At 34.0% G+C, this 18216-nt stretch overlaps 1 protein-coding gene across 25 annotated transcripts in view; it reads left to right on the forward strand.

Annotated features, from left to right (window-relative positions):
- ADGRL3 (adhesion G protein-coupled receptor L3) overlaps positions 1-18216 on the forward strand; it is an 829014-nt gene that overhangs the window by 732431 nt on the left and 78367 nt on the right. For all 25 annotated transcript variants that reach the window (XM_032400452.1, XM_032400458.1, XM_032400455.1 and 22 more), the window contains 2 exons: positions 2221-2287; positions 4020-4111. In XM_032400452.1, the coding sequence (XP_032256343.1) occupies positions 2221-2287; positions 4020-4111 (159 nt within the window). The remainder of the gene's footprint in view (positions 1-2220; positions 2288-4019; positions 4112-18216) is intronic.

Below are 18216 nucleotides of genomic sequence, written 5' to 3' on the forward strand. Positions count from 1 at the left end.
GACCACATTTTTGGAACAGACCAATGAGAAGATAACTACTCAAACTAGTAGCTAATAGTTTAAGTATGGATTTCTTCCCTAATAACACTTTTTCAAATAGGATTATTATGTTTATCTTGAATAAAATCATCTATGTAAAAAATGTGAACTTGTAATCAGTTTCTTTTTGGAGTACAAATATTATATTTCTATTGAAATTAGTTTACGTATACTTAGGAGAAGAAAGTCAGATTTTGTTGTTTTAAAATTGTTTTTTTTCAGGATATATGGTTATTTTTGTTTTGCCTAAGAATCTAGATTTTAACCTTTTTTAAAAAAATTAAGTTACAGAAAAGAAAAAGAAAAACATAATAAACATCACTGCCTCTATCACTCAGATGTTAAGCTATTGCATTTTGGCATGTTGCTTCCAGTAATTATTAAAATAAAACATATAGTTAAGCCCTTTCAATTTTAGTTTTAGTTTTAGTCCCTTTCAATTAAAAAAAATTACATATGTGTATCTATCAATAATATGAGTATTATTTTAAATACACAGCTTGAACAGCTATGAATGCTGACCCCCATGCAGTCCAAAAATCTCCATTTAACTTTGGATCCCCAGCCAAAACTTAACTACTAATAGCTTACCATTGATCAGACAGAAGCATTACCAATAATATCAAAGGTTGATTAGCATATATTTTGTATGTTATATATAATATATACTGTGTCCTTACACTAAAATAAGCTAGAGAAAACAAAATATTATTAGGAAAATCCGGGTCATCTGAGTGGCTCAGTCTGTCAAGCGTCTGCCTTTGGCTCAGGTCGTGATCCCGGGGTCCTGGGATAGAGCCTTGTGTCGTTGGGCTCCTTGCTCAGTGGGGAGCCTGCTTCTCACTCTCCCTCTGCCCACTCCCTCGTGCTCTCTCTCTCTCTCTCTCACTCTTCTCTCTCTCTCAAATAAGTAAATCAAATCTTTAAAAAAAAAGAAAAGAAAAAATCCTAAGGAAGAGAAAATATACTTCCCGTACTGTACTGTATTTATTGGGAAAAAACCCACATATAAGTGGACCCATACCATTCAAACCTGTGTGGTTCAAAGGTATAGGACATAGATGCTTCATGTTACTTTTTCACTAACTTTGTTATCGTGATCTATCCTATTGACATATAAAAATCCACCTCCTCCCTTTTAACTGTTTTACAACATTTCATCATATGAAAACATTTTATTGACCCATTCCTCTACTGATGGACATTGATAAGTTCCTTTCTTCATAGCGTCTCTGGTATTCCATTCATTCTGAGGTTTAAGTAACGTTTTCATAATAATCAAGAGGTATTTACATACTTCGGATTCGCAGTTTTAGGCCACTTAGCAAAACCACTCTTGACGATTTTCCACTGGAGATGTTTTCTTTTTACTTATGCCTCAAATATAGCAAAATGGCAAATAATTCAAGATATGAGTTTTAACATCAAATGTGATTTGTTCAAAATTTACATTAATCTTGTTCATAACTAGTCACTTCCATTTTGTCTTCCTGTCATCCTGAAGAATGAAAATGTAATTTCCCAGAGGCTTTAAGAATTGGGGGACTATTAAATGTAACTGAAATTAAGTGATTAATAATTTACTTTTGGGTCATGAATCAACTTCACGGGATGCTCAGGATCATTTGCAACCCTGGAAGCACTGGGAGTAACAATGCACTTTGTTAAGACTCAAGAACTCTCAAAGGTTGGCTGCCCAACCTAATTAAACTTCAATCTTCTGATACCAAATTTATTTCTTCTTTGTACTGAATTTCCTCAGATCTTCTTGACAGGAAAATGTCACTTTGCCTGACAGCTGATAGACAGGTTATGTAGCACATATAATTGGAGAGAAAAGGATAGCTTAAAGCTACTCGATTTAATGGCTGTGTGTATGGCTTTTTCTCTCTTTTCCTTTTTTTTTTCCTAAGGTTTCTATGACAGACACAAAAGGCCTTAGCAAATAGGCCTAGTGCCATTTTTTCCTTGCTTCCTCCAGGGGTAATTATCTTACTCCATCAATAGTGCTGTCAGAAATTGGGCACATAATTCAGCATTTAAATGAACAAGCAATGTAATATTTCCTGTCTCCCAGTGGAATGCTTTGCAGTTCACATTCTTCTCTGTCACTCGTTCACTCTTGATGTATGTCCCACAGCCAGTCCTTGAATGCTTTCTCTCCCTTGTGTCTCATTGCAGATGTTGGCTCCGACTTGATACCTACTTCATTTGGAGCTTTATAGGACCAGCGACCTTGATAATTATGGTAAGAACTCCTCATTAACTCTGTGTTTCCCAGGTCAAGAACTAAAACTTCCACCATCCTTGCATTGACTACCTTTGATTCACATAGATTATTTTGGGCAAAGCATCTACTTATCTGACCCTATATAACTCAAGCAATGAGACACTCATTCTAGTCTACTTTTATATTGTAAAATACTTAATCAAAAATGTTGCCGAAGAAAACAGCCCGATCTCACAAAAGCCATTTGGTTCTGTAGGTTTTTAAACAGTGATGATTTCAAGTTTCACAACAATATATTTCCTTTCTTTTTCATTTGGATAATTTGAATTATGAATGGAATCGGAAATTGGAAATGCGGCACTATACCTTACTATTCCTTCCAGTTTTGTTTTTTATAAACATCTCAAAAACTTTAAAATCCAAAAGCATTTCACTTGAGAATGGCACAAATTAGTTAAGCAAACATTCTGGACCCATACTTCCTTTTGTATTTTTAGATGCATAATGTCTTGATTATTTCACATATGAATTACTTATCCTAATATTGGTATTATTATTTATGTACTCATTGCTTTATAATACAAAATTGTTCTCCATTTTTTAAAATAAAATGGCCTCTTCATTTTGAATAAGATATAGGTCTACAATTCACTATCTGAAATCCCTTGAAGCAGGTATATTTTAGAATTCAGAAAGTTTTCAGACTTTAGAAAGATAATATGGTACATGTATTGCATATTATATAATATTCCTTGTAGAGAATAAGCAGTTGCCCAAAATCAAACACATCAACCAATACTCACAGTAGGGGCTAGGCAGGACTCTGAAACCAAACACAGTAATAATTCAACAGAAAAAAAAAAATTGGAAAAGTAGGAGCAAGTGGAATAAAGACAGAAGAGCCTTTATGTCAGTACAAATCAGGTTTTCCCACCAAATGGGTTTAGTTAAGGTTAGACTTTTTTGGCCACTCAATTAATTTTTTTACACTTTTCAAACTTTTTGGATTTGATAAAGGATTATAGAACTGTATTATTGAGAGAACTTCAGTAGGGCTTATAATTGGATTTTTCCTAGTCCTTACCAATCCTAAATTTTGGAACATATAAACAAGCCAGGTCACAAAGGGCAATTCAATATGTGGTTTTTCTATACAGTTTACATATATGTGATATATAGAATTCACCCTGGAACTTTTTGTTTTAAGTCCTGTGCTCTCTCTGCTTCCACTGACAAGACAGTATCACTGGGGGTTTCTGGGACTTTAATCCTAGTTTGATGTAGCATTAGAATTAACCACCATTTTATAATCCTTTTGATCTAGCTATTCAAAAATGTATTGATTTTAGTATTTATGATTTTGTAACGTAGCATTTCAAAATATATCCCTAAACAACGAATTCAGGGCTTTGTTCAGATGGTAGAAAGAGTAACACACCTGTAAATATATTTTTTAAACATATACTTGGCTTTGACTTGCTTTACAATTTCCACAGCATCATTCCAACTGCTGCTGATTTTGTATTTGTTCGTATTTTGGCATAATAGTGCTTTGTAACTCGTTGGTATCCCAATTCCCTAAAGTAGCTTCTTGCCTTTACTAAAATACTAGGCAATCATCTATGATCAAGTTCCTTTGTAAGTATAGTGAGATCTAATTTCCCAGAACAATTCATCTGTTATGGAGAATAGACTTCCTTTTTTTCTTATATTCCAGTTATGCTACATAACAGTACTTTTTACATTCCAGCTTAATGTAATCTTCCTTGGGATTGCTCTATATAAAATGTTTCATCATACTGCCATTCTGAAACCTGAATCGGGCTGCCTTGATAATATCAAGTAAGTGATTTTTCTTTTTTGTTCTCTTTAGCCAACCTAATTTTGGTACCCTAAATTATCCCCACTTTTAATTCTACTGAAGTCTTGTGACAAAATGAAGAGGATCAATGTGTTGTCTTTGCCGAAAAGATCATCTATTGACTGTTGAGATGACTTGATCTTCATTCAGTAGAATGAAGCTGTCTTCAAAAAAACTTTTTCCCCTACACTCTGATTTGCAACATGATAAGTTTTTAATATGTACATTTATGTATTTTGTACTGAAAGCAAATACAAAGTATCTGTATCTGGGCAGCCTGTTGTTTCTTGGAGCAATAACCATACCTGTTCCAACACTCCATCTCCCCCTCAGGAGCACTGTGAAGAGAGTCAGATGGTGGCCCCTGCAAGTACTAAAAGGGAGATTTTCTACCACAGGAGAGGAACCCCCAAGATTATTGATCTGGGCATTTGTAGAGGACCTCTTATATAGCTGCCCTCCTCTCCTTCTGAGAGAGGGAGAGAAAACACAACTCCCTGATGTAAAATCCTATGGTGTATAAATACAGCGCTCCGGGCTTCAGCCCCCTTTGAAATGTTAACGTTTCCCTCCTGGGAGGTAAATCACTCCAAAAGTCTCTTGCTATCTATTCAGCCATCTTTCAACTTCCAAGGTTTGTCCTTTAACCCAAATTCTGTTTTTCTATGCTCAGAAAGCCCTTGCCATGCAGAGATATGAAAATATTCAAATTCATTTCCACACTAGTAGCACTTTTGTATATACACAAAAAGAAGCTAATTTACATTTTCTGAAAAGAAAAATAGTTCCTCAGTATAACCGAAAATGTTATCTTGTTCCTTCAGAGGCCGTGACATTTGGGAAAGATAGTAATGTGGAGATGTACATTAGTCATTAATATATTATGTATTAAATTGCAATTTATATATAATTTGCCTATGCTATGTATTAACTTGGCTAAATGTTTTTATTTCAATGAATGTACTTTCAGAAGTTTCATGAGGTCACCTGTGACTTTTGAACATTCTTCTTGAACTACCTCAGATAGCAGCTATGTCACTCATTTTCCATCTTTCTACATTTAGTTCCTGACATAGTTCCTTGCCCATAGTAGGCCCTTAATGAATGTTTATAGGATAAAGCAATAAATTAAAGACGTTAGTGACAAAAGTGTATTGACATGAAGCAGTTAATTTTGTTGAAGGAACCATCTGTCTAACTTAATTGAAAAGGGTAGCTAAGAAATTAGAAAAAATAATGTAGCAAACTAGGAATTATCTACTATGAGTAGTAGGCTTTTGTAGTTCTTAATGTTACTGAGTTGAGGTAATAGTCATTATTTTGTTGAATTGTGTACAATTAGACTGCCCTTCTAAACTGTAGTAATTAGTTCCTTGTACCATCTTTTCCTGATGAAATTGAATTTGCATAAATAAATAAATAGGCATATAAAATATGTTTTCTCTGTCACATCATACTTTTACTCCCCTTAGTGTAAATTACAACATCTTTGTATCTATTATTTTATAGTATAAAGCAAAGTGCAAGTAATGCTTTATTACCATTTATGTTAGGTTTTTAATGTACTATCAGAAGTAAATACTTTGATATTTAGTAACAGCTTTTATAATGTTAAGAATCAGGGGGAAAAGTTCTTGTACTTAGTACAGTCACATATTTTAAAAGATCAATTTGTTCTGTATTTATTCATGTATATTTCTTTAAGTGATATGGGTTGAATCTTTATGATGTTATAGTTTAAAAAAACAAACACATAAAAGGCAATAATTCATGTAATGACATTGATGGCATTAAGCTTTACATTACAAAGTAAAGAGAATATCTTGATTTAAATTCTGTCCAAACTGTTTTATAGTTTATATAGCCTTTGGGAAGTTTATTTAAACTTGCTGAGCCTTCCTGTCATCTTTAAAATGGGTATAATAATGGGGCACCTGGCTGGCTCAGTCAGTAGAACATGTGACTCTTGATCTTGGGGTGGTGAGTTCAAGCCCACATTGGGCTCAGAACTTACTTAAAAATAAATGAAGGTATTAACTATTTTTTAAAAAAAGAAAATTGAAATAAAATGGGTATAATAATGAAATACCCAACCATCAAATGACCAGAGGAATATATACAGCTTTTGATGATTTTTTTTTTTTTAAAGAGTCAATAAAGCAAGGAGAGACATTAAGTAGTTGTTAGAGAGGGTGGTTTCAAAACAGAAAAAGCATGAATACAGACATGCTGATGAGGAAGAACCAGTAATAGAATGGTTAGAAGCATGGGAAAGGGAATGATTGTTATAACTGTGACCTGAGGAATTGTAGGGTAGAGATTGTAGATGTCCAGAACAGTGGTCAAGCATTCCACTCTATTAGATTACATGAAGGACACTTTTCTACCAAGGTAAGAGAAGCTGGGAAGGAGGATTCTTTTCCACTGAGACTGGTTGAAATAAATAATAGGTGTGATGTTGGGGCGCCTGGGTGGCTCAGTCGTTAAGCGTCTGCCTTCGGCTCAGGTCATGATCCCAGGGTCCTGGGATCGAGCCCCACGTCTGGCTCCCTGCTCTGCGGGAAGCCTGCTTCTCCCTCTCCCACTCCCCCTGCTTGTGTTCCCTCTCTCGCTGTGTCTCTCTGTCAAATAAATAAATAAAATCTTTAAAAAAAATTAAAAAAATAAAAAAAAATAATAGGTGTGATGTAGATTATGTTGGAGGAATCAGGGCAGGGCAGTAAATTGAGGAATTTTTGCCTGCTCTCCTCTATGAAGTAGGAAAGGTGGCCATCTGCAGGATATAGGGACATGTTGAAGAGAGAAAATAAGAAAGAAATCTCAAGGGGCGCCTGGGTGGCTCAGTCGTTAAGCGTCTGCCTTCAGCTCAGGTCATGATCCCAGGGTCCTGGGATCGAGCCTGGCATTGGGCTCCCTGCTCAGCGGGGAGTCTGCTTCTCCTCCCTCTCCTGCTCCCCCTGCTTGTGCTCTCTCTCCCACTGTATCTCGCTCTGTCAAATAAATAAATAAATAAATAAATAAAAAGAAGGAAATCTCAAGAAAATATTCCTTAAAACTTCCCAGACTCTGAAGGACATCTCATTTTATTGAAAACATATTAACCATTTAAGAAGTACGTGTAAAGAAATCAGCAGAGCATAATTGATTAGGAAAGAAGAATTTAAGAAAGGTAATAATAATTTTGAACATTAGGGAAAACACAAAATCGGGTATCCTTTTTATTTAAAAAAATAAGGATCTTTGTAAAATCTATTTTTAAATGTTATGGATGGTATGAGAGTATTTTGGAGACATAAGCATCATTTATCTGGAAAGGGCATAAAAGTTAATGTCTTCCTGTTTTTGTTTTTTGTATTTTTGTAAAATGCTGAATAAGATGGGCTACCTTGCTCAATTTATTAAGAAAAAACCCACCATATAAGGACTTTTGGAAGTCAATGTCTTTCTAAAACCATTCATTCATTTATCAAATATTTACTGTCTTTTTTATATGTATTCTTTCACACATAGATCTGTCCTTTATCTAAAATGTGTTTCCTTCTCCCCATATTCACTGCCACCATTTTTTTAAGCCACCATCAACTTCTGCAGAAACACTGCAGTGGTCTTGTAACTTCTTTTCCCGTATTGATTCTTGCCCCTACCTTCATCAGCCAGAGTGATCTCTTGAAAAGCGTAAATCCCATCATGCAATTGCCTTGGGTAAAACTCTTCAGTGGCTTCCTGTTACTCTCACACAGTAGTCCAGACTACCCCGACCCACTAAGCCTTCCTGTTCTAGTTGCTCCTTTCTTTCCTTAGCCTCTTGTTAAGCCATTTGTCCCTTTGGCCATTCTAGATGGGCTCCCTTTACTTCAGGTTTTATTGTTCCTGTTTCTCTACTGACTTTATTTTCCCTAACACTATGCCTGGCTGACTCCCAGTTTACCCTAATTAATTTAATTATTATTTTAAAAAATAATTTAATTATGTTTTAATTCAAAATTTACTTCACAGGGGCGCCTGGGTGGCCCAGATGGTTAAGCATCTGCCTTTGGCTCAGGTCATGATCTCAGGGTCCTGGGATCGAGCCCCACATTGGGCTCCTGGCTCAGTGGGGAGTCTGCTTCTCCCTCTGCCTCTGCCTCTCCCCCTGCTCGTGCTCTTTCTCTTGCTCTGTATCTCTGTGTCTCAAATGAATAAATAAAATCTTAAAAAACAAACAAACAAACAGAATTTACTTCACGGTCATTAAAATAAACACACGTGTGTGTGTGTGTGTGTGTGTGTGTGTGTGTGTGTTAGTTTAGAGCTTTCATTTTGCTGGCTCATTACTATATTACTGATATACTCCAGAACAAATAATAATAGAGTGAATTAGTGTAGGTAACATGATTACCAAGGAAATGAGGTATGCCAATTCTCAGATTCCCAAAAACGTAATCAAAATTTAAAAATACATTTCTATTTGCTCTTTGTTTACTTGTCTTTGTCTCTTTTTCATCAAAATGAGTAATTATATTTGGGGGAAAAAAGTAATTCCACTCATTTGAATTTTCTGGTTGAGTTTCTGACAAGTTGAAATTAGAGCTTACAGTAATCATAGCAAAAATAGAAACTAATTTTAAATATATACATATATGTGTAAATAGGAATAAAACAGTTATTGAATCAAATTATATTATTGCTGAAGTATTATGACATGTAAAACTTTAATTCTTGAGGAGCATTTAGAGCACTCTTAACTTTTACCTTCAAAATAAAAATGTATTGCTTGCATAGTTATCAACTATTTCTTCTATTACTGGTTTAATAACATCACAGGTACTTTAAAGAGTGAAAAGTAATGGTAGAGGTTTTTAGGGCTAAGAAAGAAAATTGGTGCCTGTATGGAGTGACAGGAAGTCTACTTAGGCTTCCTTTCTCTGTCTTTCCCTTAGCTCCTTTCCCATGTACAGAATTCTGCATCTGGACTTCTCATTTTGGCTTAGACATGTTTTCTGATTTCTGGTCTCTCCTCTTCACCTAGGTTTGGCTTGAGTGATGGGATGGCATACATATTGTCAGGTGGTTTAAAGAAATAGTTTCACTTTGCTTCCTTCTTCCCAGTTCTCTAATTGCTAAAGGAAAGCACAGTAGTAGAGGGGAGTAATGATTCAGCGTCAGACACTTGGGTTTGAATTTCTATCGATCTAATCATTGTTACATTACCTTGCAAGTTTCATCATGGCTCTCTGTCTCAGTATCTCCTCGGAATTGGGGATAATTGTATCTACTTTGTAGAGTTTTGAGATAATTAAATATATGTGTAATGCATACATCACATAATTTGTGCCCATACAAGATGGTTTGATTATTTTGAATACTATGTGAAAAAATACTGCTGCCTTTAGTTCTTTGTGCTTTCCATGGTGAAATTTGCTCAATCTCATATTAAAATCCCATTAGAATTTGACTGGCTTTGATTACCATGTGGTGTCATTAAGAATGTGTATAAATATATATATATATATATATATATATATATATAAATATGTAAATTATAAATATATTATATATATATAGTTTAAGCCAAACTTATTCTGTTATGAAGGAATTGTCTCTAGGAGGGAAATGCTCATTTAATTAAGTAACAAATTCTGTAGTTAGTTCTGAAGAAAAGAAAAAGAAGTATGCTTAGTAAGTTTGGACACATGTCATACATAAAGAAATCTAAGAAGGCTTAGGGATGAATAGAAAAATGTTGTACCTTACCAGCATCCACAATAACTTATTCTGTTCTTGAAGGTAACTTTTACTTTGAGGACTATGTTTCTAGGTATTGGTAGAAACAGTCAGGTCAGAATTACATTCAGTTTGATGTTACCTTATTACATTATTACTAGTATTACATTATTTATAGCGTAAGGGTGGTAGGGTTCTAAAGATTGAAGGCAGAAGAGCAAATTGAAATAATCTTGAAAAATGCAACAATATCACAAGAATATTTTAACCCTTTAATTTTTCTCCTTTATATTAACATATTAACATGGACATATATGTATATGTAGCTAGAGAGAAAGGACACACGCAGGAAAGAAGAGAGCCTCCTTTTCAAATGATACTGTCTTTATACTGTAGTCAGAGCAGTATCCTAAAAAGAGTTTGAACCTTTATGAGAAGAGTAAATCTAGTTCTGTGTTGTACTTAGCAAAAATACTGATCCACTTCAAAGTTTCTGGATGAGGTTTTAGGAAAATATTTTTAGTACTTTCTCATTTTTCTCAAAATATTAGCTAGTGATATAAAAATTTTGAAATATCAATTTAAGTTTTTTAAAAGGAAGCTCAGTGTAGTCCAATAGTCCATGCAGACTTAAAAAGGAATAGCTTATATCTCCAAGCAATTGATTTCATTCTTAGTTTACCTTTCACTACCAAAACTACTAAATTCAAATTTAAATTTTACACATTTCTAATTATATTAAATATTTAGTGATGTTGTTTTTAAAAACTGTCACCTCTTTGGTAAAAAGATTACTGGATCAACATACTATACTAAAGATGTGTTTTACCAGATCTTTCTTTATCAGATAAACTTCCTAATGCTCATACATACCATAAGCTCTCTAGCTCTAGAAAGAGTAAAACTAGTAATTGATTTATTTATTCATTGTAATAAAATAATGTTCAAGAAAATTTTGAAAGGAATATCATCTGTTATTTCATTTTCCCCAGTCTTCCTCCATTTCCTTGGTCTGTGGTTAAAAATCACTGGAAATGTACAATAACATTATCATAAATGATCCAGGTGTATTTGAAGACTAAACAACACTGTTTGGAGTTCTGTGTGTTGCTTGCTATAAGATCACTAGATTTGCTTCAAACAGGTTAAGGAAGTAGGTAGTAGGCAGTCCCTTACTGATTAACTTAATTTCAACAGTAAAAGCATTTAACAATTACTTATTTGGAAAGTGAATTTCAGCCACAGATTCACAAAGATGTGCATTCTGCAAATGTTGTTGCCAGTCTCATTGTATCATGCAATTTAGGCTGTAATCTTAAGTTTTCTGACATGTAGAAGTGTTGGCTCCTTTTTTTAAAGGTTTTTCATTAAAATGCATTTAAATCCCCCTATGATCTTTCCAGGAGCCAGGTGTTTTATGCATCACTGTATTCAGCATACTTTATACACTGGGAGCTGACATTTGAGAAAAACAGTTTGAAGATGACTGTTACAGGCACACTTAGCTGTTCTGCATTATACCTTGAGATTAAATAATAGTTTCACTTTTCCACAAAATAATTAGTTTTATGTCAAATTTAGGAGAGTCCATTGCAGTGCAGTCTAAGAATGAGAAAGCCTGAAAGACTACCTAAGGGAAAAATAGTTCTTCTTTATAATAAAAACATAAAAATTAGCAGCTCCTTTGTTTTTTATATATGACTTGGACTCAGATTTCCTTTGTATCCAATGTGAAATGTGCAGTCAGACTTTGAGAACGCTTGGTAAATGGAATTTTTTTTTTTTTATGAAACCAACATTTCTGAAGTCACTAGACTCATTTTTTCCCTAAAAATACTTAGGTGCAGATTTTCAAAAAAGTGGTAGAAATCTGAGAATAATTTTAAGTAAATAATATTTGTGTTCCATATTATTCACATATTTAATTTTTAATATATGAACTTTGATTTGATTTTTATTCTTTAATTATTCACTAATTTATTTAATAAATGAGAAGTACTAAAATTTTGGATTTATTTTGAAAATAGAACTTATATAGAATTTGCAAATTTATTTTATATAGAATGTCAGAGGAAGGAGTGGATTGTGATTTCAAAGTTTTTGGCTTAGGGTACTGGAAGTGTGAGTTGTTAATCCTAAGATGTGAAACACTGTAGGAAAAACACCTGAGAGGCCAGTCAGGAGATTTTTTTTTTTTTTTTTTTGACAACATAACTTTGAGAGACTTACTAAACATCTTAATGTAGATGTTGAGTAGGCAGTTAGAGCGATGAACGCTGGAGATTTAAATTTGGAGTCATCAGTGTATAGGTTTGTTTTATTTTTGCATGCAGTGTTTTTTTATATTTAATTTTTAATTTTTATTTTTTTTAAAGATTTTATTTATTTACTTGAGAGAGATAGAGAGAGCACAAGCGGAGGGACAGGGGGCAGAGAGAGAGGGAGAAGCAGACTCCCTGCTGAGCAGGGAGCCTCCATCCCAGGATCCCAAGATCATGACCTGAGCCAAAGGCAGACACTTAACCAACTGAGCCACCCAAGCACCACTATATTTTATTTTCTTTTAGTATTGATTTCATTTTATATATATTTATTACTTTCTATTATGTCAAATAATCCTGTTTTTTATTTGTCACAGTGATACATTTCCTTTAAATATTAAGCAGAGTGAGATGATTGGGGGAAATAACAATAGTAAAATAGTAAAAGTAGTATGTAGATAGGGCAAAAAAATGAGATAGTGATATTCCAACCAGACTGGTTTCCCTCACTAGTCACAAGAATATGTTTCTGTTAGGATAGCTCTCGGTGTGACTATCAAATACTGATCAATGTGGCGGCCTAAATCATGACACATGGAACAAAAAATCCAGAGGTAGGTGGTTCCAGAGTTGGTTCAGTAACTCAGTGATGTCAGCAAAGACCTAAGCTCCATCTGTGTCTCCCATAAACAGCTGCCCCTTGGCCACTCCTTGAACCTAAGAGTGTGGCTACTAGCTGCAATTGTAGGAAAATTGCTCAAGGTGGATTTTATTTTAAATTGATGATACTGGGTAAAATAAAGAAATTGAGAGTAAAAACATACAATAAGAGGATCAGTGGCTGTAACCCTGGGTCACTCTTTTAGACATATTGGAAATGCAGAACCTACAAAATAGTTTTAGAAAGAGCAGCCAGTGAGATAGAAAGAAGGCTAGAGATCCTGGAAGCTAGGCGAATCAAGTCTTTTAGTTAAGATGGGAACTTAGACTTGACCACGGACCACATAGAGATCCTTGTGCATTCAGAAGCTGTTTTGGCAAAGTGATTGACAACACCTCATTTGAGTGGGTTGAGGGGAGAATAGGAAGAAGGAGTTAAAAACCACATGTAAAAAAAGCCACAGATATTTTTCTGTAAATAAGAGCGAAGAAGTATAGTAGCTGGAGGGAAATATAGGGTCAAGGGAATTTGGATTTTGTTTTATTGATTGATTAATTTAAGCATGATAGAGATTATAACCTCCTCCTTTTAATCTGGTAAGAATGCACAAGTAGTTGATTCTGGCAAGAGGGGAAAATTGTGTGGTTTCTACATTTGAGTAGGCAAGGGCGGATGGGATCTAGTGTACAAGTGAAGGTTGGTCTTATGTAAGAAGGTGTATAGACAAAACAAATTTTCCTTTATATGATGAAATTATGACTGAGTTCTGTTAACTTATTGACCAGCAGATGTTTTCCTTTAAAGTAATGCGATAAATTATCATGACTCATAAGTAGTAAGTATTCATTGTATTTAGAAGCATTCACCTATATGGAAAGAAAGTTATATAACTTTGAAAAATATAACATTATTATAAGATTATTTTAATCCTCTACTTCCCCTTTTATATATTAATATAAATATTAATATATAATCAACATAGGTATTAATATATAATTAACATAAATATTAATATATAATTAATATAAATATTAATATATATACTAGTTATAAACTTTATATTCTACTTATAAAATCTATCCATACCTACATGTATGTATATATAGGTGTGTGCCTGTATATTATATTATAAGATTTACAGTATATATACTTTTTATAAAATGTAAATATTCAAATACTTTATTAATAAGTCAAAATATTTTATATTTTGTACATATTTAGTAAATTTTATGTGTAATTTCATGAATTTAAGAAGCAAAATAAATAGGTTATAAAGTTTAGAGAAGAATTAATCATCAATAAAAATTACCTAAGCAACAAAATTCTTTTTCCTTTAAGTAATAACAAGGTATGCATTTTGATACCTTAGAAACAATTCGTTATTTAGCTATCTTCCTGGAAATAAAATACAAAGCTATATATCATAAAATTTATTAAGCATACTTTATAGGAGAGCGGCATGCTAATATACCTCTTGGGATATAAGATGAACATTCTTATTTCTCAAAAATAACTGATTATATATGCAGAAAAAAAACTAAATGGAAATATACTATAAAATGAATAATGGTCACCTTTTAGTGGCAAGATTATGTATAATTTAAAATGTTCTTTTCTGGGCACTTGTGTGTTATTTTCAGACAGTACTGCTGATACCAGTTATGTGTTCTTTTCCACACCTCAACCCGTTCTCCAACACCGACTAAGTGTCTAGCAATTAAATTCAATCTTGACACTAACTCCTGCAGTTAGAATAAACCCTACAGGTTAAGGGCTCAGTTTCACAACACTGCCTCCCACTGGGATGCCAGCCTCGAGTGGGTTGCCCAGGCTACCCACACTTCTGCCCAGTGAACTACTAATTCAGGGGCTCCCACAACCACCCCTCAGATACAGTGATTCACCCGAACATCTCACAGAATTCAGGGAAATGCTTTACTTAAAATTGTAGCTTTACTCTAAAGGATACAACTCAGGAAAAACCAAATGGAGGAGATGGGGAAGGTTAAGGGATTGGGGTAGCAGTAGTGCAGAATTCCCATGTCCTCTCTGGGGTCTGCCCTCCTGCCCTTCAAAGTGTTCACCAGCCCAGAAGCTCTGTGAGGGGTTTTAGTGGAGGCTTCATTTCAAAGGTGTGATTGATTAAATCATTGGCCAATAGTGATAGAACTCAATCTGTGCCACCCCCCTCCCCTTAGTGGGAGTGGACTTGTAGGTGGGAGTGGGGATGAAGGTTCCAACCCTGTAATCATGGCTTTTCTCCAGACTTGTCCACCCTGCTCACCTCCTCTCTCCCCTATTCCCTCTGCTCACCCCCATCATTCATTAGCACCCAAAAGATGCTGATATCTCTCAAGAGATTTCAAGGGTTTTCAAAACTCTGCCTTAGGAACAAAGACCCAATATTTACTTTTTGTTATACCATAGCAATCTTGATTTTTTGAAGTTAGTTTGATGAATATTATAGTACCTTATAAAAAATTTTACTTGAAAATGGCTTGCCCTACATTATGTCCATAAACATATTAGTGACAGAACAAAGAATGTCATCTTTGAGAGTCATCCTATATTTCTAACCTCTGAAAAAGTTTCAAAAAAATCAAGTCTAATTTTCTATTATTAATATGCTACTGTGTATAATAGCTACATAATGAAAATTTAATCAAATCTTATGAAAATGAGAACATTTAATTACTGTAATTCATTTGTCTCCAAATTTTTTTGTGAGGAAGAGCTCATTCTAGTGTTGTAAATTGCTTTATATATGTAATTTAAAAATTAATGTGAGAATCTAGTTATAATTTGGGGATAAAAATTTTAAACCTACTCTGTTTTTATATTTTTTGTTCATTTAAACAGTGTAATTGCTATTTATTTTCCTTGAAATTTTAAACGTTTGAATAAAGTTTCAAAAATGAATGCATACATTTAGAAATATCTTGTTTAATTCTATGTTGCAAAATTAACTCTTATGTGTTAGGGGTAAAACTCACAAATATGAGTTCATTCACTCTTAATATATTTATTTTAATGAAGTTTCAGATTATAAACAATTGTACAAGGAATTGTAGATTCCAAATTGTAAGTAAAAGCATTTGAATCACTTTTTGGTTACTTCCAAGATTTTTTTTTTTCAATACATAAGCCAGTTTTTACGCAGTGATTATTTAAGTCATAGTTCTTTGAAGTATTACATGGAAGATACAAGTACTTCCAAAGGCTGAACTAAGCACTCAAGAAATCTCACTGGTATCATAATCTTTGGGCTTTTAAGAGTTTGCCTGGTTACTGAAATCAGAACCAATTGGAAATACATTTTTTTCTAATAGAGATTTCTTTAAAATGACACAAAGTATTTTAAATTGTAATTTTTATTTATGTAGTGATTATATATATGCATATAAATTTGTCTGAAACTTGACCAAAACTTACTGATTTTGAAAATATATTGTGGGAAACTGAATAAATAATATTGGGCTGAAAGACTTTTAGCCTCCAAACCTGAATCAACACAAGTTTCAAATGCTTCTTGGAAATACTTAAATTAAAATGCTGTGGGCAATATTAAGTTAAATACTATAGTGTATTTTGAGTCACATACTCTAAGTAAAAATTCAGTCATGGATTATGAAATAAAAACCAGTACTCCCTGGTTCTGCCCCTAAATCAACTGTAATTGCTATACTTGATTAAATAGCATTTTGAGATTTTATGTGTTGAGTCTATTTGAAATTATGTGCAAAATAATAAGACAAATAGTTAATTTGTTGAAGTTTTACTATGTGCTAGGCACAGTTCTAAGTCCTTTCCATGTGTCAATTTAATCTTTGCACTAAACCTTCTAAGTTTCTAAGAAGGTAATTAATTCAGTTCAAGACCTCACAGCTAGTTAGTGCCAGAACTAGGATTTCAGGAGACTGTCAGACTTGAGGGTCCATTTCCTTAACCATTACCATATAGCCTTTGTCATATCACATTGCACATCTATAAATAAATGGTGTTTAATTTTAAAGATATGATTTTCTTTTCAGTAAACATCATTTTATACTGAGTATACTTCTGAAACTTTAAATCTAAATATTGATTGGATTACATGATCACCAAGGGCCCCATCTTTAAAAACCTATGATTTTCATATTTTAAGTTACGAACTATAAAATCATGCTAGCAAAATGCAATTGTGAGAAGTTTTACTGGCATAGCAGTCTTGTCAGGATTAGAGAGAGAGATTTCAGGGTTACTGGAATTCAAGGTAAATTTCTGAATAAAACCACCCAAGAAGAATGTTGTTCTGGTAAAGGTGACTCAGAAAGTACAGTTAACAAGGTAAATGTAATAACATTACGTCATGGAAGCCAAGAATAGAAGGGAGTAGTCAATCATAGAATATTTCTGAGTGGTCAAGTATGATAAGATGGAAAAAGTTAACAATGGATTTGTCAATGACAGGGGCACTGTGGAGTTATGGGGAAAGAATGCCTAAATAGAGTAGCTTTTAAGAAAATGAGCAAGTATGGATTACTAGTATAGAAAAGTCTTGATATATTTTTCAGTAAATGGTAACATAAGATTCTTGGAGACTCTCTGAGATCTAGGAAGAAGGTTTTGTTTTGTTTTTTTCTCAAAAGTAAGGAATACTAAAGTATGTTTCCTGATGGGAATGAGCCAATAGAGAAGGAGACATTGATGAAGCACAAGAGAGAACAATCATTACAGGAGCACAGTTCTTGAGAGGTATCGGGATGAGCAGATATGTTGGCTTTGTAAGAACAAAGGCAATTCTTTCATTATAAAAGGAGGGAAGAAATGTGTATAGACTGTTGAAGATAGTTGATAGATTTGGTTTTGGAAAGATGAGAACATTTCTGTCAGTACCCTTGTAGAGTCCTACCAGAGGTGGACTCTGAGCCAAGGATTCAGCTCAAGTAACTTATTAAGGAAGTGCTTTCAGAAGAAATCAGTAAGAAAGTAAGGGGAAGCAGTATAGGTAAGAGGAAGAAGCACACAAGGTTGTCATTTTGGGTGAAGTCTCAGACTGACCTTGATCCCAAAGGGAGCTCTGGAGTGTAAATTACACTTTAGAACTTTCCAACTTGAGGCAAAGGAGCTGGGATTGTATAACTTCACACCTGTTAGTAATTGACCACAGGCTTGCTGTGGGTGAGAATGGAATGTAAACTCCCAGGCACTCCTGGCTATGTGGGCATAATAACTCTAGTGCCCAAGGACAATCATCTGTAGGTCACAGGGAGTGAGCCTTTAGCAGCTAAGCATGCAGCAGCTGGAAGATAAATTCAGGAGCTGTACAAGAGATTGCGAGGTCTGGACAGTGCACCCATGTGTTTGCAACTGTCCGATTGCTTCTATTTTTTCAAGGAAATAGGTGACAACATTCAGCTGAGAGGTTAGGATGAGAGGAAAGTTTGAGGTTGAAGGAAGATGTGAACTATTACTTATAGAG

Source organism: Phoca vitulina, unplaced genomic scaffold (genome assembly GCF_004348235.1).
Source record: "Phoca vitulina isolate PV1807 unplaced genomic scaffold, GSC_HSeal_1.0 scaffold3, whole genome shotgun sequence".
Taxonomy (NCBI): Eukaryota; Metazoa; Chordata; class Mammalia; order Carnivora; family Phocidae; genus Phoca; species Phoca vitulina.